This window comes from Setaria italica, chromosome I (genome assembly GCF_000263155.2).
Source record: "Setaria italica strain Yugu1 chromosome I, Setaria_italica_v2.0, whole genome shotgun sequence".
NCBI lineage: Eukaryota > Viridiplantae > Streptophyta > Magnoliopsida > Poales > Poaceae > Setaria > Setaria italica.
The window spans coordinates 1,095,640-1,118,080 of NC_028450.1; the positions used below are offsets into that span (position 1 = coordinate 1,095,640).

The window sequence follows — 22,441 nt, forward strand, 5'->3', positions numbered from 1 at the left end:
AAATAAGCAAAGGAACCAAACGCCCCCTTAGTCAAAGCTACTTTATTACTAGTTCTAGTTCTAGCAGGAAGACTTTGTTGTTGTAGCTTGAGAAATGATGTTTTTGAACTAACATAAAAACTTCATAGAAATGAAATGTCATCCCGAACAATGGACAGTTGTAACTAAACTGGATTTACCTCTAACAAATTTAACTAAGACAGCGATCACAGTTGTAAGTTGTTGAATTTTCACACACTGATCCAACATGCCTCCATGTCCATCACCACATTAAACCCTTCAGACATCTCTAGGCCCTAGCTAGGGTTGTGGCCGCCATATCTCTGAAACAGACTCCCCATCTAGAGCCCTCTCTCCCCCTACATTTATGGCTCTTCGTCCCCTCACATGACTATACAAAGATCCCCAACAACGGTCTACTCTTGTCTCTCTCTCTCTCTCCTCTCACTTTTCCGAGCCACACTGCTTAAAAGGAGCAAAAGATTCCTCTCACTTTTCCCACACATTCTCTCCGATACCATTCCCCTCTCTATGATCAGATTCAGAGGCTATATCTAGGCACGCGATCGAGGCAAGTACGTGCAGAGGCAGCTTTCGCGCCGGCTTACTTTTGCCGTGCAACTGCACTTTGCTTGCCGAGAGGTGTCATCAATGGCGGACGGCCTGTGCGAGCTCATGGTCGACGGCCACCGCGACCTCCGGCACCTGTCGGGCGCCGAAGACCTCTTCAGCATCCTCGAGACGTGGGAGGAGTGCATGAACGGCGGCGGCGGTGGAGGTGGCGGCGGTTCTTCTGAGGCGATGCCAGCATATAGCCAGAGCTCCACCGGCGGTTCTGATTCCGGGGCCGTGGCGGGGGCTAGGCCGGCGGCGAACAGCCGGCGGCGCTCGCGCGATGAGGAGAGAGGCGTTGGCCGTGGCGCTCCGGTGCCGAAGAAGCAGAAGGTTTCGGCGGCGGCGGCCATAACGGCGCAGGATGCGGCCGCCGATGAGGGGGCGGCGAAGATGTCGCATATCGCGGTGGAGCGCAACCGGAGGAAGCAGATGAACGAGCACCTCGCTGTGCTTCGTTCGCTGATGCCATGCTTCTACGTCAAGAGGGTAAGACTTTTAGGTTTTCCACTCTTGATGATATGCTAAGTACACCAGAAAATTTCCACACATTCATGATCATGATTATTTGTCTTAGGTTTTTCACTCTTCTGAACAAGCATGGACAATGATCCAAAAATAATACACCATCATCTTTCATTTCAAAATGAGAAGCTGGCTTGGGTACGGTATTAGCTATGGAGTTTCGTTGCTTTGGGCCTATCATTCTGGGCCAGAGCTTGCTTTACGAGCATGTACCCTACCTAGAAAGCATTCAGTGCTCCATTTTGGATTTGTGGGGATAGCAGCCACAATAATTAAGTACTGCACCCGCACATGTTTGCATTGAGCCGTCTTGTAGAATCTGCCTACAAGCACACACTCAAGTAAGTGGCTAGCAATGATTGTGTACACTATAGTAAGTGTCCATGCACACTGGAAGTGTGTCTCCATGCAAGGACGACGATGGTCGATGGCCAGCTCTTGACTTATTACCTGTAGTGTCTCCCTCCTTTTGTTCTCGTGTGTGATACGATGACGATGAAACAGTTCCAAGTTTGCTGCATCCTTGTACAAGTTTGGTGTGGCATGTGCTAGGGCATAGGACTACTAACATTTATTGCACCACATTGTGAAACGACGGTGTTGATGCATGATGCTGCGTTCAGCAAGCTAGCAACTAGGTTAATAAGCTATAATACATTTATGTACTCTTGTAAACACATTGATAAGAATATAGGAAGGATCCATATGGTGTGTGCAACAAAAGAGAGATCAAAATGAAGAGATGAGACAGACAAAACTTAGAGAGATCAAGCATTGTTATTAACTTGCATTAGCACACATTACTAATTGATGAACTGCAGGGAGACCAAGCGTCCATCATAGGAGGCGTGGTTGACTACATCAAGGAGCTTCAGCAGGTGCTGCGTTCGCTGGAGGCCAAGAAGCACCGCAAGGCCTACGCGGAGCAGGTGCTCAGCCCGCGGACCACCGTGTCGGCGGCCAGCCCGCGGCCGCTCGTCAAGCCCACGCCGCCGCTGAGCCCGCGTGTGGCGGTGCCGATAAGCCCACGGACGCCGACGCCCGGCAGCCCGTACAAGCCACCGCCCGCAGGCGGGGCTGCCGCCGGAAGCAGGGTCCCGCACCCGGCGGCCTACATGATGCCGTCGCCGGCGATGACGCCCGCGACGTCGTCGTCGTCGTCGTCCTACTCGCACGACCAGCAGCACTACCCGGCGACGTCGCAGCCGTACCTGCCGACCCTGGACAGCCTCGTGACCGAGCTCGCCGCGCAGGCCGCCGGCGCCGGCAGACCCGCGGCGGCCGGGCTCGCCCTCCCCGACGTGAGGGTGGAGTTTGCGGGGCCCAACCTGGTGCTGAAGACGGTGTCGCACCGCGCGCCGGGGCAGGCGCTCAAGATCATCGCCGCTCTCGAGAGCCTCTCGCTCGAGATCCTCCACGTCAGCGTCAGCACCGTCGACGACACCATGGTGCACTCCTTCACCATCAAGGTGATCTACAAACCTTCTTGTGTTTTCCCACACAATTTTCTTTCTTATACATGGCTAATCCGAACTAACAATAATACATTATTAATGCTAAGTTCAAACTATAAGATCACTTGAATATACAGAAAGTAACATATATATATAGCGTAAAAAGATGGACATAATGATAGTGCAGCAATATATTCTCGAGGCACACTGAATTGAGGATGGACCAGGCATTCAATAGGGTGTGCTCATTTCATGTGAGACCTATTTTTGTAGCGTATATACCATTCGAACTGATCCCCTGGAGGTAATCATGCAAAAAGCATCTCATCATTTCGTCGAGACAGCCATTGTTCAAGCCCTGGCCTGGATGGCATGCCATCTTTGGCTCAAAACTCTTCCCAAACAATTTGAAAAATACAGGATCCAGCCCATCGGTTTCATAAATGCCCTAGTGTATAGGCTAGGCTATACCTGGACATGTCTACTGTAGAGTTGGAATACACACAGTTCTGTGAGTGGTGTGCAGTGCATGCAGACATAGTGAACAGGATTTTTGGAGTATTGATTAGGTTCAGGAAATGTGCTGTGTCCCTGATCGAGAGGAGTGTGCGTTACATGATAAACTAGCACAGCATGACTTTTATCCTGAAACGGTGAACAGTATCTAGGTCAGATCCCTGGTGCATACTATGCATAATGACAACGTGATGGGCAGTTTGCAGCGAAGCAGAAAGGCGCAGTTAGTCTTATATACTTTGCCGAGTTTCAGGAAATTGAATACAAGTTGTATTCTCACAAATACCACGTATATAACCTTGCAATACATCTACGTATTATTTAGGAGAAATTTTTGAGTGCTTGAAAAAAAATGAGAACCGTCCATATGGCGAAATCGAAAGGTGGAAACAAAGGAAGTACCGTGAAGTACCTATATAGAAGTATCAAGAAGTACCAATTTGGTGGGACCAATTATCAAAAAATAGTGAGAAATTACTATGATGCTCTTTTAATTATGTGTAAATCTACTCTAAGAGAAATTCCTTTGTAAGTGTTATCTACAGTTCTACACGTTGTTAATACATTGCGGTTATATTGAATTGTGCGTCCATGGATTTTTTTTTTGAAAAAAAAGGATCTGACCAAGCATTCTTTCTTATTGTGTGTACAGATTGGGATCGAGTGTGAGCTTAGCGCGGAGGAGCTTGTGCACGAAATTCAGCAGACGCTCTTGTGATGTGTGATTGGCTACAGAGAGTGATCGATCGAGCAACTTGGATAATGCGTGGCTGTCCATGCAGGCAGCTCAACAGTTAACACAGGAGCACAGCTATCTCCGTGCTACTGTGGTGTGGCTGAGCAAGCTGTAGGCTCTAGTCAGTAGTTATAGATCAGGGCTTATTTCGATCTGTAGCTGTGTGTAGCGCGTACCTTAGAGATGGTTATTGTCTTGATTTCTACCGCTGAATAACGGATCCCTTTAATTTTGATCTTGATCGACCGGTGTATGTACATCGTTCTCTCCTAGTTTATTTGGTTCTTGTGTTTTTGTATTTGCATGATGTCTATTTTAGTTCATGCATGCACGACACGAGCCTAAAGTAGTGCTACGTGTGACTTTGTAGTTCCAAACAAGTTGCTACATCTCTTCACAGCAGGTGTAGGGTTTTTGAGAAATATTTATGATATGAGCTAGTAGTAGATCGACTAGTAGAGAGATGAAACCTCCTATATATGGCAACCCGTCATTTCCTCCTAATATCGTTCTAGTTGAACAACAACTTCTTTTCCAAATCTCTTATCCATGTAGCGAATATTGTGATTTTGATGATAGAGTGATAATATATAATAAACAAGACTAACATGTTTATCAAGTATATATGTTAGTAGGTCTTATGGATGCAATACACGAAGAGCTATTGAAGCAGGGATTAACAATATTAGGTTAAATTGGTACACGTCCCAAGAAAATTGTACACACAGGAAGGTCTGACAATGAGCAAGTTCAATATGTAGGAGAATGGAAGGAGTTGCATACACAAAGAAATAAGACGCTATAAGACCCTCTTCTGCAAATATAATCTCCATAATTACTTGTATCAGTCCCAAGATTAGCAGCTGGTACAAATATTAATTCATAATAAAGCATCAAAACCATAAATGAAACATATAAATAAAGAAACTAAATGGTGTATCTCATGTTTACTTTGGTTTGCTGTGGAATACAGCATAGTTACCCAGCCTACAGTCAACTTGATGATATGCTGAACCTATACTTTGTCTTCACATCCTGGATGCCTCTACGGCTTTATCTTTACAGCAAAAGTAAGGCTGAGTAGTGAGTACACTTATGTTTGGGGTTTTAAATGAATTCTAATAAGTAGCAAGGAAAGTGTCTTTAAGGTCATAAACCTAAGCCTAATGCATCTCACTCATGCAAGTGATTAAATCCGTTTGCATTTTGAAAAGACTATGTGCAAACACATTATTTTGATGTAATAAAATTTATGGTCCTGGACAGATAATGTTACGCCCCCTTGCCATTATGAAAGTTTTATACTCAGACACAACGTCTAGCTCATTTACAAAACCTATCGCTTTTCAAAAGAGGTTCAAAACTAATCAAAGAGGGTTTGGACAAAGTGGGCTCATGACCAAGAGCCGCAGCTATTCAAATAGTTTCATATACCCAGTGCAGGGGTGTTGAACTTTATTACCCACATGACCTACCAGCCCATACTTTGTGTGCGAGGTGTTACTAGCCTACAAGGTCCATAACTCCCGGCTACTATACGAGGAAGCATTACCTATGTCCACCCATGGATGAAGCCAGGGCTAGTAGCGGTTGGCTTACTCCATCAGGGAGTATCATCATTTCATCAATCGGGAGCATCTTATTTCCATCATAATTCATAATTGGATCCAATTTCAAGCCTTGTCATATTTGTTTACACAAGTGCTGACCGGACATAATAAGCACTATGTCTCGGTATGCTCTGCCTGTTTGCTCACGTAGCCCCTTGGGAAGGATTGTTTGGTTCAGCTACTTGGGTGTGAATCAAGGTCTCACCATTTTCTCGCACACTCACGGGTCATACCCTATTGGCTTCGTGTGGTTGTATGGTAAAACTTGAAAAATGTCCACAGTGATTCAGTATTTATGCCTTTGAGGTGGGTCTCCATGGACGAGACCTCAACGAGCTTGCCCTTGTCCTCACCTTTGATCAAAAAAAATTCCAGGGTTCTCTTTACTAAGGTTTTCAAAGTTTACTCACACCTTTTCAAAAGAACAACTACGCCCCTTTTCAAGATTGTAAAAAAGTGGTATTAGATAGTAAAAAAATGGCTTATATGCTGAATATTCTATAAAGAATTGGCTATGTGCGGTCGCAGAGGTCAGAATAAATTTCTTTTTCTAACAATAAGATCGTAAAAACTTGGATGCTCTCTCCAAAGAGGGTCTAATAGTTGTATCCACGCATAAATAGCGGGCGACATGACTTGCCCTAGCATATCTAAATCAAGGAGGGGCTCCAACCATTTACATAGGGTTGGCAATCCATCTAGTATTTTTGATATTTCAATATCTAAAAGGACCATTAAGTCATTAAAGAAATAACTGTACTAAAGTCATGTTTAAATAATTTGGAAAAAATGCAATATCATAACATATCAAATTAAGTTGGCAATATTATTAATATCACACTACACGGAAATATAATATGATCAAGGAGTTGGGGCTTGCCTTCATCATCGTCTGTCATTAGGGCTTGCCTTCATCATGATCCACATTACTTGCGATGGATCTTCTCGAGATTTGATCCTTTAGTTTTTCATTGTCTTCTTGTTGTTGGTACGATTAACTAGCAAACAAGTAAACACACAAATATAAACAAATAGTTCCTACTTAAAAAGAAAAGAAAGGCTAGAAGGGTTTGGAGGGGTTCTGAGTTCAATGTAATGGATTCCAGGAATCGAAGGATTTCTAGGGTTGGAAATGGAACCTTCCAGCCAACAACCTAGGTATTGGATGGACTTGAATTTGTTTGGGAAAATGAGATAGATTTGGAAAGGATAAAATGATTTATGAGATTTTTAAGAATTTCTAGGAATTTATGGGACAAAACAAATAAAACACGATTTTTAGATACTTGAGAAGTAATTTCTTAATATTTGAAAGCTAGAAATATTTTTATTGGTTTTTAAATGGTCATCTGAGTATTTTAATATGTTTGGGTGACTATGTGGTACTTTTAGAGATTTTCTTTATTTATTTCATATTGCCATGATGACTTCTGGGCTTGAATAGGTTTTTACAATTTTGTAGTATTTCGGGGAATTTTTAGATAAAGAATTGGCCTGAAACAAGAATTGATGTTTGAATCCTATGTGCATGTAGCTACTAGGGTGGAGTTTGTGCGACTGTTGGGTGGGACATGGCTAGAGGGGTCGGGTATGGTTGCAATGTTGTTGACTAGGTGTGGGCTCGACAAAATAGAAATTATCATGGTACGTCGTCCTTCCTTGAAATGGAACTTGAATGCTGGAGCAAGAAGACGCATTCAAGTCGATCTATTACGACCAGCGCTACACTTTACAACCCTTCGCCCTCCTTTATCACTTTATGCGAAGCATATTTGAGGGTATTACAGTAACATTATACCACTTTTACCACTCTTTATAACTCACCACTTCACAACTAGGATCGTGTGGGCCAGCGTCTCGAAGACATCGTCACCACTTCGCTGATTGCCGAAACCGCGAATGTCCTCCCGGGTCCCTGTTGCCAGCCAACGACTTCGCTGCCACCGCTCCGCCCCGGCTCGTGCGCCTGTCTTGAGCTCGAAGTCCTTTCATTGCCTCGACCAGGCATTGAGATCGCAAGGTCATCACTTCGCACCAGCTCTTCGTTCCTGCAAGTGTTGGAACACGACACTTCTCCATGAATCCATTATGTTAGCCAATTGCAAAACATCGAAATGAGGGAAGAGGGTAAGACACGGAGTCCTTTTCCCCAAAAACTGTGCCACCAGTGTACGGATTGCTTCCAGGATCTGACCATGATCTTACTTGATCTCATCGCCTTCCTTCGTCTCGATCTCTTTCCTCTTCTCCACCCACTTGCTTCCCAAGTCAACTGAATTGTTGTATTCGCTAAACTCACCGTGTTCGAATTCACCTTCATCACCGGAGGAATGTTCAAATGTTTCATCCTTCTTTCCATCATCCTCACATCCGGTGAAGAGATTTTTGGCAGACCAATCAAGACAGCCACCGATCGATTTCCCAAAACAACCGCCTCACAACATCTCTTCTCATACATCCTTGACTCATTGATTTGCAGAAATTCAGACTCATAACTCCACTCGCAAATTGGATCGTCATTCAGAGCGTTCGAGCAATGGTGAGATGACGATGTGCATACCTAAGATCAGTGATAGGGTAGCTTCCGCCCGCTAGGGGCAATGGTGAGCCAACGCTGGTGAGGCGGCGCGGGGGGATTTGCCTCCCTCCACGCAGCCAATCGTCTGGCCTCGTCCTCCGTCGTCCCCACCTCGCTGCAGCCCAGCGGCGCGCCCTGCGGCTCCTCACCCCGAGTGCGTCCTCGGCGGGGGATTGGAGCCTCAATGATCGGGGTCCATCTCTCCTAGTTTTCGCCGGGCTTAGTGGGTCAATACCGGTGATCGTTGGAGTTTCTCTCTCTCTATCGCTCTCTGTTTCTCTCTCTATCGCTCATCATCGCAGTGTTTGCTAGAGGATGAACAGTGAATCCATTGGCTAGTTCAAGGCTCTCTGTTTCTCTCTCTATCGCTCATCATCGCAGTGTTTGCTAGAGGATGAACAGTGAATCCATTGGCTAGTTCAAGACAAAGCTCTGCATGCAAGAAGATCCGAGGAGAAGAAGAATGCACACGTTAGAGTAGTTCCTGAATATTATGTCGAGAAGTAGTGGCTCGGTGAAGCTCAAGAATACATTCGGAACATTCAGAGTTCACAAGTTGCAAAAGATGGGACCTCCACGCAGCTAGTTCAAGAAGTATACATACCTGAATAACCTGATTGTCCGATGAGTGCAAATGTAGTAACGCCAGGTAAGAACCAGCAGGGCAGCAGCACACGACCATAAGTCTGTTTTCTCTACTTGTACAAGGCCGGAATCTAGTTCCTTTATATAAAAAAATAACTATGTTTTCTCTACTACTAGTTACGGTCATGTCTAGCTTGACCACGGGCACAAGAGTCAACCGGGTGTTGGCAATGGATGATTATCACATATACTGAGTGTTGAGGAGCAACCTGGTAGTTCAGTCAAGTGGTTTAGCCATTAATCTTGGTATAAGTGCTTAAGCTGTGATTTAATTCGTGGATAAGCTTATGTTATGTTTAATTCATGAACGTATGCTTATATGCTTAAGTTATTGTTGCTGTTGTTGTACAACAAGGTTAGTACTCTGATATATGCAATTGCCAATGATGTACACCAAAGGTTCTACTTTTTTCAAAGTTTCACCCTCTTGATCACTACAATTTTTAACAGAGGTATTAAACTTCTGATTATCCATCCACGACAAAAAATACACATTTACAGGTCAAACATATCAAGCTCTATAGGCTTGAACTCTCCATCGGAAGGCTAGTAATTCGACATTTACAAGTACCAAAATAAGAAGACAAGAAAATCAGAGCACTACATCGATGACCACTTGACATTAACATCATATATTTACTGCTCCAAAAAACAATGCCACAGTGGCCAATAAATACACAGACAGTATCATAGTACAACATACACCTTTGGTGAGACGCCGGCTCCGTATGAACAGCTCAATTTTTCTTTAATATCCTCTAGACCCGGTTTCTTGTACTCATGCCTAATTAAGGTGGTGATGGCGAAGGTGAGGATGGCGGCTTGAGATCCGGATACTGCACGCGGATGAAAGAATGATGAGCGTGGCCTGATGAATCAAGTGCTTTTTTACAAATGGCAATGGAGTTTTAGATGTGTACTTACATTAGGGTATGGTGACAGAGGTCTGGGGCGGGCAGGAGGTGCCGAGTTGACCGACGCCGGGGCTTCAGTGGCGGTGCTCTCAACCTTCACCTCGGCTTCAGCCTCCGCAGAGGGTGCTGAAGGGGGTGTTGGTGGTTTGAGATCTGGGTACTGCACAGAATGTCAAGCAGAAAATGATGAGCATGGCATGAGTTTTCAGGCTCACTTGTGCAAAATGCAATATGGTATCAGGTTTACACTCACATTTGTATAAGGTGAAAGAGGTGTGGGCGTTGCAGGAGCCGATTCCGTGGTGGCTTCTGCTGCTGGTGCGGCAGCTGGAGTCCCTGTTTCTAGTGCTGGTTGGCTCTTAGGTTCACCAGGTAAAGGTAGTAGAGCCTGCCCGATTTCCTGTAGATGAAGATGAAATTTTCTGAACTGCAAACACTTACTATGATATATTCAAAAGGCATTTTCCATGGAAAACAATGTAGGTTGGCCCAGGTTCAGAATAAAGCCATTTCAAAAATAAATATTCTGCTAGATTTCACCAGGAACAGCTCAAATGCTGCAAGAATATTGCCAGCAATTTTGTTGTAATTTCACAGGAAATGGCTATGACGTCGTCTAGGAGAACTGACCATTTTAGTTCAAGGAACACATGGTAAGGTAAAACGTTATTTGGAGTAATGTTGAATACAATATAAACAATATTTTAGTTGCACCATGCACATTTTACTCTCCAGACCATAGGAATACATAATATTTAGCCGGATAATATCTTAAAATAAAAATTGAAATCTAAATAGGTTTTATTAGATTTGTAGGAAAACCTCAAAGTACTGACAAAGTGATCATCTTTCATTGTTCTTTCTGTGGAAAATCATGGGTTTCCCTTCAAACAAAGCACCGTGGATTTTCTCTTCAAACAAAACCAGTGAGATAAAGGTTTCTACACATAAAATAAGTCTTACCAAGCTCAAATCATTCTAAACTCTAGTCGAGAAAGACACATATACGTTCCAGGTAGAACTGCACATGCAGCCACTGAATTGTTCAGTGTAACCAAGAGACAATGCATTTTAAGTCTAGCAACATGCAAGCAAGGTCTCTAACCCAGATAAGAACTTCAAATTAGGAAGACATTAGACCATCAGAGTAAATAATCCAGAAAATAAGATAGGAGCCAATCTCTATATTGGACGATTCTGAAAAAAAATGGTTTTGATTAAGTATTTAACAGGGAATAATCAAGAAGATGGCTAGCTACCTTTATTTCATCAACAAGATCCTTCGGAGCAACCTTCTTGTTAAAGAACTCATCAATCTGTTTAAGGGTCTTTTGTCGATCCTGTGAGCAGCATAAATAGATGTAAGATTCCATCACTGAAAAAAAGGTCTTCTATCCTAAAGAATGAAGCTCCTGTTGACAACCCTGAAGCCCATTATGAGAAGAGGAATGAATTATGCACCTCGGCATACAAGAGCTTGGTTGCCACTAGCTGAACAATAGCAGCCGAACCCAAAAACTGTAGCAAAGTCTCAATCTGCAGGACGGATCATACACAATGTGTAAGAAAACAAAAGCTATGCCTGAAGAAAGAAACACTCCAAGTGTTACTACCTCTGTGTAGGCAAGTACTCCCAAACCAGTAGCTGCAGCAAAACCAATTGTCAGAGGTAAGCCATCTGAACCATCCTGTACATTTAATTAGCAGATTCAGCATTCACCAGCCACAGAAATAAAAGTTACCAAAACCAATGCATTGAAACCTTATAATTTGTGCAACATAGATTTCAAACAAAGAACCAAAAGAAAAAGGTCAAGATGATAACTCACCCCAAATAGCTCGCCCAAGTCCAAACTGAATCCTTTTGCAGGCTCCTTCCAGGGAAGATTACTGCTCTGCAGTGGGACACTAGCAAATGGTGACACTTTGTCGAGTGAATAAAGAAGTTATTCGGCAGAGAACATGAGCCACTTAAAGCATCAATACCTTCCATCCCCGACTTCCTTCTGCACCATCCTTCACTGCGAAAGCAGCTTTGTAACCATTGGTTGTGACAAGTTCAGCAACTAGTTCGGAGTTCCCATCAAATCTGACTTCCACAATGTTTTTCATGTAAATGTTCAGAAGAAGAAAAAATTGTGTGCATTGTAGTCCTGACAGAATAATGACAAGCTAACAAGTATTTGCAATTTTAATGTGAAAACACAAGCATGTAACTCACAAGTCCAGCCTTTAAGTACAATCCAATAAGTCAGTGTGTTCAGGAGCTATCTAGAATACTGCATTAACGCAGTAGACAAGAAATGCTAGGTTATCTAGATGTAAGGCATCATTTCTGGTATGCTCTCATAACTTTCTTATGCTCTTTTCTATATGCAAAATCTTAATAATTTGTCAATATATTACAGAATCTTAATAATTTGTCAATATATTACAGAATCTTAATAATTTGTCAATATATTACAGAATTATTGTGTTTGACACGGTTCAGAAGCATCAACCATGTGCTGTGGCAATCCAATTTTCCATAAGCAAAGAGCATGTATAAATGAGACATATGCACATCCTGATCGATAATCAAGAGGATTTTTAATGACAATCTTTGATCCCCCAAACAGATCAAATTTTCAAGTTAAATTAACTTTTGAAATATTGACACGCCAGAATGCCTGTGCTTACTTTGCAAAATTGGTTCTTTAAATTCTGATTGAAAATTTGATAGACGTGTCTGCACTGAGGACTTAAACAATACAGCAATTTGTTAACTTGATCTTTTCTACGAAATGCAGCAAAATTGGTTTCTTAAATTATGATACGGACTCCAACCATGGACTAATCGGAAGTAAGGACACCGAACAATCATTGCAGTCATTAACCAAGATTTTAAGTCCTCACTTGTCAATGATGATCAACGTGGTGTTCTCCGGGTCCTTGAACCGCAGCGCCAGCTTCTTCAAGAATCCGTTCTTGTCCTCCCCGTTGTACGGCACGGCGGCCGCCTTCTTCTTGGCCTCCCTGAGGTCCGGCGCGCCGGCCTCCCGCGCGTCCTTGAGCGCCCTGATGTCGACGAGCTGCACGCCGGGCTCCTCGAGCAGCCGCTGGTACGCCGTCCTCGCGGACACGACGGCGTAGGACTTGGACCCCCCGCCGCCGCCCCCCAGCAGCTGCCCGAGGAGCAGCGGCAGCGCAACGGCAGCTACGCTCGCGGCAATGACGATAGGGTTCTCGGTGACGAAGTCGACGAGCCCGTCGAGGCCGAGGTCCGGGAGCGTGAGCGCGAACTCGCCCCCGTCCCCGCCGGAGTCGGACGAGAGGCGCAGCGCCTCCTCGTAGGAGAGTGGCACGGCGAGCGCGGCGCCGGCGTGGGAGAGGACGAGCGCGCCGGAGAGGCGAGCGAGGCCACCGCGGAGGCCGCTGGTGGCCCTCGGCTGCTGCTGCTGCCTCCGCGGGCGCGCGGGAGGACTCAGTGGCGTTGGCGCTGCTGAGGAAAGAATGACGGCCATGGCATAACGGTGTTGGCAGCGGCGGCCTCCTCCGGCGGGTCGGCGGCGGGGGGCGGAGGCCCGGGGTTTACGAGACGGGGGTCACTCCAGGCGGCGAGGCAGTGGCGCGGGGGAGAGGAACCGCAGCACCGGCGGATGAGGAGGTGGTTAGTTGGGTGTCTGCAGCCAATGGGGGAGCGCCACGTGGATAAAGAGATCAGAGATGGCGGCCGTGCGAGTGAGAGGCTGGGAATTTCTGGTGGCTGAGACGAGCTCTCAATTCTCATCTGTCGCTTTTTGGACTACTGGAGAGTGCAGTACGGTGTAAGCGATGCTCGTACTGGCGGCTTGTCCTTCGCAGTACATTCCCTCCGGCGACGGCGCTCGCCGTCGGCTGCCGGAAAGGGTGTAACCTCGCCGTTGTAATCTCCATTCAGCCTAGAAACATTTGTCATCCTGGACATGTGAACTGTTCTGAAAGTACAACCATAATTCGGTTAAAATATCTGATTTCCATATGCAAAAGAAACGGTTAAAATGTATGATTAACAATTTCTTTCTTTTTTTGGAAAATGCTTCATGTACGGATGGTTGATGTTGGTAGCCTCACAATGCTTTCTGCGGTACGTGAATGCGTATAGACCGATCGTACGTATGGCAAGATTGTACATTTTGTTTAGCAAGAAAAGTGATGTGATGTATCATGTTCACGTATGCTTCGGAAGAAGCATGTGTCTGTTCTATTTTGGTAACTGTTTGAGCTAGATGCTGAAGGGCCTGTTCGGCTGGACTTATAAGCCGGCTGGAAAGCTGAAACGGATGATTTGTTGTGAGAGAAAAATATTGTTCGGTGGCTGATAAGCCGGCTGATAAGCTGAAGCGAACAGGCTCGAAATATTTTGACGGTGATAGGTGCAGCCTAGCCATCACCAGATGGTCCACACCCATGCATCTTCGGTAGGACGGAACAGTGGCAACACTAAACCTGTCTACATCATTTGCGTGTACGTTCGTAGTATATTTTCCCCTTTTATTTTGATTCGATTGAGGGTACAAAGAATAATGCATTTTGGATATGTGATTTTTAACTTTTCAAAAATTGATTTGATCAATATGATCACTACAACAAATTTTGTAATCTATGATGGATTTTTTGTGATGAATCCAGAGAACGTCATTAAATTTAGCCCATCCAAGCTCAAATTTGAACTCGATTTTTATGACGAACCTCGGTAACCATCGTAGATTGAAAATAAAAATCGTTATGAATTTGATAACATACTCAACCACAAATTTGAAAAAAAAATACATCTCTTACTTTAAATCGGACTTTGTAAGCCCCTGATGAGAACACTGTGTTTTCTAATACTAATCATAAGTATTTCTTTCCCCCTGTTAGGTTGCATCACTACCAAGGAGCTTAGAACTGTGATGCACTCCCTTGGCCAGAACCCCACCGAAGCAAAGCTGCAGGACATGATCAACGATGTTGAGCTTGTGCTAGGTCAAAGTTGACCAACAAGCTAAGTGACATGTGGCATGCTAGCTTTTGCTGAACCAAACTTTTTGCATGAACCTAGCTTTTGTTTTTGGTGATGCTGGATTGCCAGTGTGATGTGACCCTGGATGTAAACATGTTATGTTGTTGGATGGAAAGTTGAGACTTTGAATTTGCTGTGGTCCAGGATGTTATTGAACCTGATGTGATGATGTACCAGCATGATAAATTAGAAAGTGAGTTCTTATTTAATTTCTTGTCAACAAAATTACAATGCTATTTATATGGGCTTTATTTTCTGTTTTGGGCTGGAATGGTTATTGTGAAAATGGGCTTTATTTCTCATTTTGGGCTGGAATGAATATTCTGAAAAATGGGCTGAGTTCGCTGAATTCAATGGGCTAGTGTGCTAAGAAAAAATTGGCCCAAATTAGCGGGCCCCTTTTGATTTCGGCCCATTTAAGAAATGGGCTTCGATGGTGATGTCAGCTGCCACATCTCGTCATCAGCCACATCATCATCCATGTCAGAAGCCATGTCATCATACACGTCAGCAATAGCCGCATGTCATCATCCATGTTAGCATCCACATCACTTTTGCAATACAATCTATGACAATTTATATGACGTTAATTTTCATCACAAACATTGGGTCTGGGTTGGGCTGCGCGAGCTCAAAGTCAATCTATGACGATAGTTAAGAAACGTCACGGATTTGCGTTGCCGTGACGTAAAAACGTCACAGGGGTTAATCTATGACACTCAATACATGACGTTATGAATAAACATCATAGATGTCATTTTGTGACGGTTTTTTGTGATCTTTGATGAAATTGTTCTGTCATAGATAAAGAGATTTCTTGTAGCCTGAGTGCTATAGAATAAAAAAACACAGGAATGAATATGAAAAAGTCATAGGAAGATATGAGAGTGTAAGTAGGAAAATAGAAACGATAGGAAAAACATATGAAACTAGTGGAAACAGATGTTTGGCGTGCAAGAATTTGTACCACATAAAAAGTCCAAAATAAATTATAACTTATAAGAACACTTTAGGGCCTAATGGTATATTAGTTCACATCATTTTTTTTATTTTAGTCATGTTACACGATCAAACTTTTTATTTTAAACATATTTTTCCCTTTTCATATTTTTATGGAATTCTTTTAACCATATTGCACATGGAGCTTAGATTATCTGTTCTAACAAAGTTGACAGAATAATAGAGAAATAAGGATCTTTTCACCGCTCACATAAAGTGTGCTCCTGCGTGGAGGTGAGCTCGTCAATAGCAAGAAAGCCTCGGACAAAGTGTGCTCCAATATAGGGGCATGTGTCCCCACCCCACTACACTACTTGGATTCACCGGAGTCGGACAAAGCGAGAAGTTTAGATGATATTGTGGATAGACTGGAGAGAAAGCTATGGATCGAGAATGTTCATGGAGGTGCCTTGGTTGCGCGTATATAGGTTGTGTACTACACTTGTGTGATACATGTGACATGCCATTCTTTAGTAGGATGTATTGTCGGGCTAGGTCTCTATCATGCATCCACTCTGGCTATGGCCTACCTGACTAGAAAGCAGGTTCGCCCTGCATAGGACTTTTCAATTTAATTTCTTTTGTATTTAAGGATTCCTTCCTTCCATCTGAAGGGATATTTGGGAAATGTTTTTATTTTTTTATTGAATTATATTTTAAAATATATTCCACTCCTCCTTAATACTTACTCTCTCCATTCCAAATTGTAAGTCATTTTAATTTTTCTAGGTACATAATTTTTAGACATAACACATATCTTTTTTTTACAGAGGGAGTACTCCATATTAGACATGATGCATTAATTTCTTGAGATATGCAACCATTATTTAACATTCTCCAAACAGATCCTATTTACACCTCCAAAGATTTACATGAGCTAATTTCTTGAGATAAGCTGGCGTTACTTTTTCCTTGATAAAAATAACTCCTACTATACTACCAATTTTAAGAAACTATTAATTATGTACTCCAGATTAGATATGCATGCAATAAATTCTTAAGATATGCAACCATTAAATCTCAAAAAAAAGATATGCAACCAGAGCGGCATCTTTTGCTCTCTGCATTCTCCTCCTCACAGTGTGCTCAAGTTCGTTGATTTCTCGGTTCAGCATAGTGTGCAACTCATATATACTCACTTTTGCATACTGACATCAACTATGTTTCTACCACTCTTATCTGTGTAGGGGCAGCAGAGGCTGGAGGCCTCTCAGAGTACCCGGTTGATGCAAGTGCGACACCAATATTGCGGTAGAAACTTCATCGCCAGCCAGGGCACCTGCGATGATACCAAGTGTTGGGGACTCTGCCAAGATACATATTTTAGGTATCCGAAGGTCATTCATGTAGGTGGCGCTTGCGAAACTCCAACATGTTGCCTTTGTGAGGTAGACTGTGAGTGAAATTCCTCGCAGAAAGATTTTGAGTGAAATTAATTAGTCAGCCCATATGGTGATGATTGTGGGATGTGTAACCATGTTTTTCTATGGAAGAAATCAAATATAGACATGTTTGATCGTGGTTGATTTTGATTTTTGATATTTTATGAGTTGATTATTCGTATATTGTTTTGCAAAAGAAGAGATTGCTCTTTACATTAAATAAGGGGTTATTTGTAGGCTAGCCCTTACTTAAAAGTTATTTTTACATTCTATTCCTTGACAAAATGAAATAGCTGTTGTATATTTTGATACTTTTTCTTGTATAAAATGTTTATTCTACTAGAACTAAATTTATTATTTTTAGGTTGAAATTGATTTCAGTTTGAAACTTTTGTATTTAAAATTTGCACAAAAGAGTTTTTTTAATAAAGGCACAAAGAGTTAGACATCGAAAAGCAGCAGCAGCTAGCCAGCAGCGAAGGGGAGGTGGCCTCAGTGTCTCGCAGACGCTCGTCGTGTCGTCCTGCTGTACACCTATCTCGAAGAATCTGGTCCAACTATCACAGTATTTTACTCGGCGAGACGACCATGACGAACCAACGTGTCTCTTCACCTGGCGCTGCATGCATGCTGACACGTATACGCCATGGCCGCCCCCCGAGCCAGCTTAGCACTGCCAGCCAACGACCTGCAGGCCGGCCGCCTTCTTCTCCCTTTCTATTCTCGCCGTCCTCGCTACTCCGCCTACCTAGCGATACTATCTCCACTCCACTGCAGCAGTGCAGCTAGCTTGCTAGTACGCGAGCACACTCCTTCCGGGCGCGGCCATGGTGAAGCTGGCGACGGCGCGCGAGTGCCGCGCGTACAGCCTCGGCGCCGGCGGCGGGTCCGGCACGGCGTTGCGCAACCGGTGGGAGTACATCAACGCCGGGGTGTACGTGTTCTCGGCGGTGCTCCTGGTGGGCGGGTTCCTGGGGCAGCTCCTCGCCACGACGTGGGGCGGGTCCAGCCGGCCTGCGCTCGTGGTGGCCGCGGTCGGGCTCGCCGGCGTGCTGGCCGCCAACGTCCACGACCTCCTGGCGCACGTCGCCGGTGTCGACTACCGGCTCGGGATGGTGGCCGGGCTCGATGCCCAGCTCGCGCTCGTCGAGATCGCCGTCCCCGCCGTGCAGATCGCCGGCACCACGCTCATGCTCATCGCCGTCGTCGTCTTCGAGATTCAGGTTCGATTTGATTAGTTTCAATCACAATTTGTTGCTCGAATGGCAATAATCCTGTTTATTCACTGATTAAAGACGTACTTGGGTTTCGATTACAAGTTTTAGTTCACTGATCAGCTAGTATTCGATTTGCTTATCATCATGTACAGATGGAGAGAGGTTACCGGCACGGCCTGGCAAGGCACGGCCTGAACCTGCTGATCGCCGGGCCGGCGCTCTGGTGCCTGGGCTCCGTGCACAACATCTGCCAGGTGTACGAGCGTGCCAGCGGCCACGTCCAGCTCCTGCAGAAGAGCGTCCAGATCCCGCTCCTCCTGGGAAGCACGCTCTTCCTCATCGCCGGCATTGTCAACCGCCACGACCGCCGCAGCCGCACTGCCGCCTTCTCGCTACTGGTAATGATTGAACATCGTGTCTTCTCTTCTTTCACTTGTAGCAAGTAGCAGCCGAAATGCCAGATCGAGAGCTCGACTTGCAAAGCAGAGCTGACACTCTGCTCTGGGTGTATGGACGATGCAGGGGAGGAGCTGGGCGTGGTTCTGCCTGTTCGGGAGCCTCCTGTTCCTCGCCGGCGGCGTGCTGAACCTGCTCAAGGTGTTCAAGACGCAGCAGATGGGCGGCCGGGGCATGGAGAAGCTCCGCGGCGGCGCGCAGGAGCGGCTGGCCATGGAGAGGGAGGGCAAGGTGCCGCTCATCCTGGAGCACGGCGGCCGGAGGGGGACCCGGGACCCGGCCGTCGTGCCGCCGCCGCCGCAGCAGCAGCCGCCGCACGGGTCCTACAAGGACGCGCTCGTCAGCAGCGCAAGCTAGGAATATGAACAGAAAATGGCACGTAAATTTTCTGGATTTACGACGTTGGTTGAACTGTACCTTCCAATTGCGATCGTCAATAAGCCTACTGTAAGTCTGTAACTGCTGTGGTTGTGTATGCATGCGAATAAAACTGGCATGTACATCTGACATGTACCGACTTACCCGAGTTACTGAAGAACTGTATTTTCTACTCTCGCATCACCAGACCTGAAGAACACTTTAACGATTCAGTTAGCTCCTGTTATTTCGTTCATTCTGCTGCATCATTTTTTTTCCTGTTTTCGATGTTTGGATGGTAGGACTGGGGACCGGCATTTCACTTGGAAGTTGCAACTGAGTCTTTGCTGCCGGCATGGCTGCGGCTGCGGCTGCAAGCCAGCAGCAACCACAGCCGGTGAGCTGCTCCATTTTCTAGCAGCAGCCGCAGCCGCAGCCGAAGCACTTGCCTAGCATCACTGAAACTGGCTTTACAAGCTTTACAAGGTTTCTTAGCACCATTGTACCAAAGGCACTTGCCTAGCATCACTGAAACTGGCGACTATAGGACACTACCATCACTTGTAACTACTGTATATCACAAAACACTGCCAATTTCTAGATAACCACTATGGCAGCGCTTGCACTAATATAAAAAGCGCGGGTTTAGTCCAGGTTCTACATTTCAAAAAGCATCTACATGTCGGTACAAATGGGAGCGGTGGGGAGAATTTCGGTACAAATGGGAGCGGTGGGGAGAAGCGCGGCCAGGAGAAGCTGCAAAAAAGCGTCTACATTTTGGTACAAATGGAAGTGGCGGGGAGGTACAAATGGAAGTGGCGGGGAGAAGCTACATTTCAAAAAGCATCTACAGGTGGGCAGGTGGGGAGAAGCGCGGCCAAGAGAAGCTGAAAAAAAGCGTTCACATTTTGGTATAAATGGGAGCGGTGGGGAGAAGCTACATTTCAAAAAGCATCTACATTTTGGTACAAATGGGAGCGGTGGGAAGAAGCGCGGCCAGGAGAAGCTGAAAAAAACATCCCATAAGCAGAATTTAAACGGTTCCAAACAGTACCATATCGACTCACCGTGATCAGAGAACCTCAGTTCTGTTGAACGGGGCCATATCGACTCATCGTGATAAGAGAACCTCAACAGAACTGGTTCTTTCTAACACCATGGTGGTACCACTACTCATAAATCCCAAAGAAAGATTTTTAATTCATCCAAAAATATTAATTTAGATGATTGTTAATAAGATAAGCCGTATAGAACTAATCATAATTTCTAAAGAAATAATTTAAGTCATCCAAGAACATTAATAAGATGATCGGTAAAAAGATACTCCATTTGAAATTATAACGCATATTTTTTTTCCATTTCCTTAGGACAAGCATTTGCCTACGATTAGGGTATTGACAAATAACTTTTGTGAAAAAAGTAATGATACTAGATTCACATTATAATTTTATATAAATAAAACATTAATGGAGTAATTCTCAGTCAAAACCTTGTCATAACAAAACGAAAAAACCTAATCAACATCGGAGAGAGTACAAAATATTTTATAATACTAGCAATAAACCCCAAAGCAAAAGAATGCACACCAATACTAGTATATACCAACGCAAAGAGTCCATTTAGCTACTCCTTGAATGAATCATATACCAAGACGCTTGTTTATGCAAGCACATTAATAAGGATTGTAAATCTAAACAGAAGGCTGTATATACAGGGCGCAAATCAAAAACTAAGATTTTTCATTGATGCAAGCACATTAGAATCAGTTTAAAGACGGCAATATATGCCATAAATCCCAAAGCAAGATTGTTATTCATTTAAGAAGCCCGATAAAATGATTGGCAAATAGATATGCAAGGATACACTCTATAGCATTAGCCATATCCAAAGAAAGATTTTAAAATCAAGACAAACCATCACTACCCCAAATTTGTAGTAAACCAAGACTTGTATTTATCTGTAGCACATTAAAACTGATGTAAAATCAATATATCCTTAAGTATAGCACGTTAAAACTGATGTAGTTAAATCGATATATCCGCAGTGCCTGCCGGCCACTGGAGGCGGCTATAAAAAAATAGAAGCCTCCGCCACCCAACACCAACCATCTCATCAGAAGAACAGCCTCTCGTCACCTTCAAGCTTCTCGTGCTAGAATCGTTGTGACATATACAAGGAAAAAATCAATGGCACGTGGAAGCAGCAGCAGCAGCAGCAGCGTCATGCTTGTGCTGCTGCTCGTCGTGATCTGCACGGCGCCATCGGTCGTCCGCGGCGGTGGCCAGAAGTAGGTCGTCGGCGATAACATGGGCTGGAGGTTTGGCGTCACGGGCTGGGTGAAGGACAAGCCCATCCACACCGGCGATGTGCTAGGTGCGCGGCTGACGGGCCGAGCTCTGAATTAAGCCCACTACTGCTCAAATAATTAGTGGAGAAGGCGATTCCATCGATCTAATTGATCTGGTACTGTGGATTTTCTTACCGAGGCAGTGTTCAGGTACGATTCATGTCACAACCGATTTTTGACAAAATCGAATACATCGCATATGTGTGTCAGGATCCGTTCTCACATATATGTTGACTTCATAAGTCAACACATCAAAGACAGTGTTCAAAACGTAAACAGAACAGAAGATAACTTATTACATCCGAGAGGTAGACACGAAGGTCTTTAATCGTTCACTGATAACTTTACACGCACACACACAGCGAAGCTTCTCATAGGCTTGACTGGTGAACGCCCGCCTAGAACTCCTCGAAATCGTCGAAGAACTCCACGCCGTCACAAGCTTCTGAACAGCGTTTGGGCAAAGGTGAGTACACGTATGGTTGGTACTCAACAAGTGGGGGAAACATGCATGGCTCACAAGAAGAGGCTCAAAAGCTTTAAGCGGTTAGCATTTTTAGTTGGTCACATTTTATTAGCAAGTACCTATATACTAGTTGTAAGTTTATACCAACCCAATTAAGCATAAAGCATCAACATTATCCAAAACCAAGGAACCACGATTTATTCTCATCTTTAAGTTCAATTATCATGTGAGGGTCCACGCCGCTCTTAACCGTGAGCACGGCTGATATATCAGTTTACACTCTGTAGAGGTTGTACATCTTTACCCACAAGTCGCGTAAAAGTTCAGAGAACTTTGGACCCAACCATGCTGTGCTGATCAGGCACAATACCACACTTCCGAGGTGTGATTGCATAGGGACGCTAGGTGGTCGTTACAAAGATAACATAGTAAGTGGTAACCCGCTAAGGTTTTCGGATCGGTAATAGGATACAACAGCCCCCTAGTTGGTACAGTGTCTTAGCTAAGCCCACTTCCCTAGAAAGCGGGTGCTATATCCCATCTGCCACCACCCCTCTTGCCCTTTCGGTAAGATTACCCCAGACTAGAGTCTCTAATTAATTAG

At 44.5% G+C, this 22,441-nt stretch overlaps 3 protein-coding genes across 3 annotated transcripts; 2 read left to right on the forward strand and 1 right to left on the reverse strand.

Moving 5' to 3' along the window:
- The first annotated feature begins 423 nt into the window (after positions 1 to 423).
- On the forward strand, positions 424 to 4,120 carry LOC101766664 (transcription factor SPEECHLESS). The gene is made up of 3 exons (XM_004951224.3): positions 424 to 1,101; positions 1,959 to 2,606; positions 3,760 to 4,120. Exons 1-3 carry the CDS (start codon positions 652 to 654, stop codon positions 3,823 to 3,825), a joined length of 1,164 nt encoding a protein of 387 aa, XP_004951281.1. The 5' UTR covers positions 424 to 651; the 3' UTR covers positions 3,826 to 4,120.
- Positions 4,121 to 9,067: 4,947 nt separating this feature from the next.
- Positions 9,068 to 13,242, reverse strand: LOC101767076 (rhodanese-like domain-containing protein 4, chloroplastic). The gene is made up of 9 exons (XM_004951225.4): positions 12,486 to 13,242; positions 11,577 to 11,679; positions 11,420 to 11,485; positions 11,204 to 11,278; positions 11,052 to 11,126; positions 10,850 to 10,930; positions 9,844 to 9,990; positions 9,601 to 9,750; positions 9,068 to 9,512 (listed from the first exon to the last, which is right to left on the reverse strand). Exons 1-9 carry the CDS (start codon positions 13,091 to 13,093, stop codon positions 9,465 to 9,467), a joined length of 1,353 nt encoding a protein of 450 aa, XP_004951282.1. The 5' UTR covers positions 13,094 to 13,242; the 3' UTR covers positions 9,068 to 9,464.
- A 4,482-nt stretch (positions 13,243 to 17,724) lies between these two features.
- LOC101767480 lies at positions 17,725 to 19,220 on the forward strand. Its single transcript, XM_004951226.2, has 3 exons — positions 17,725 to 18,217; positions 18,364 to 18,609; positions 18,734 to 19,220. Exons 1-3 carry the CDS (start codon positions 17,822 to 17,824, stop codon positions 19,022 to 19,024), a joined length of 933 nt encoding a protein of 310 aa, XP_004951283.1. The 5' UTR covers positions 17,725 to 17,821; the 3' UTR covers positions 19,025 to 19,220.
- Positions 19,221 to 22,441: the final 3,221 nt, after the last annotated feature.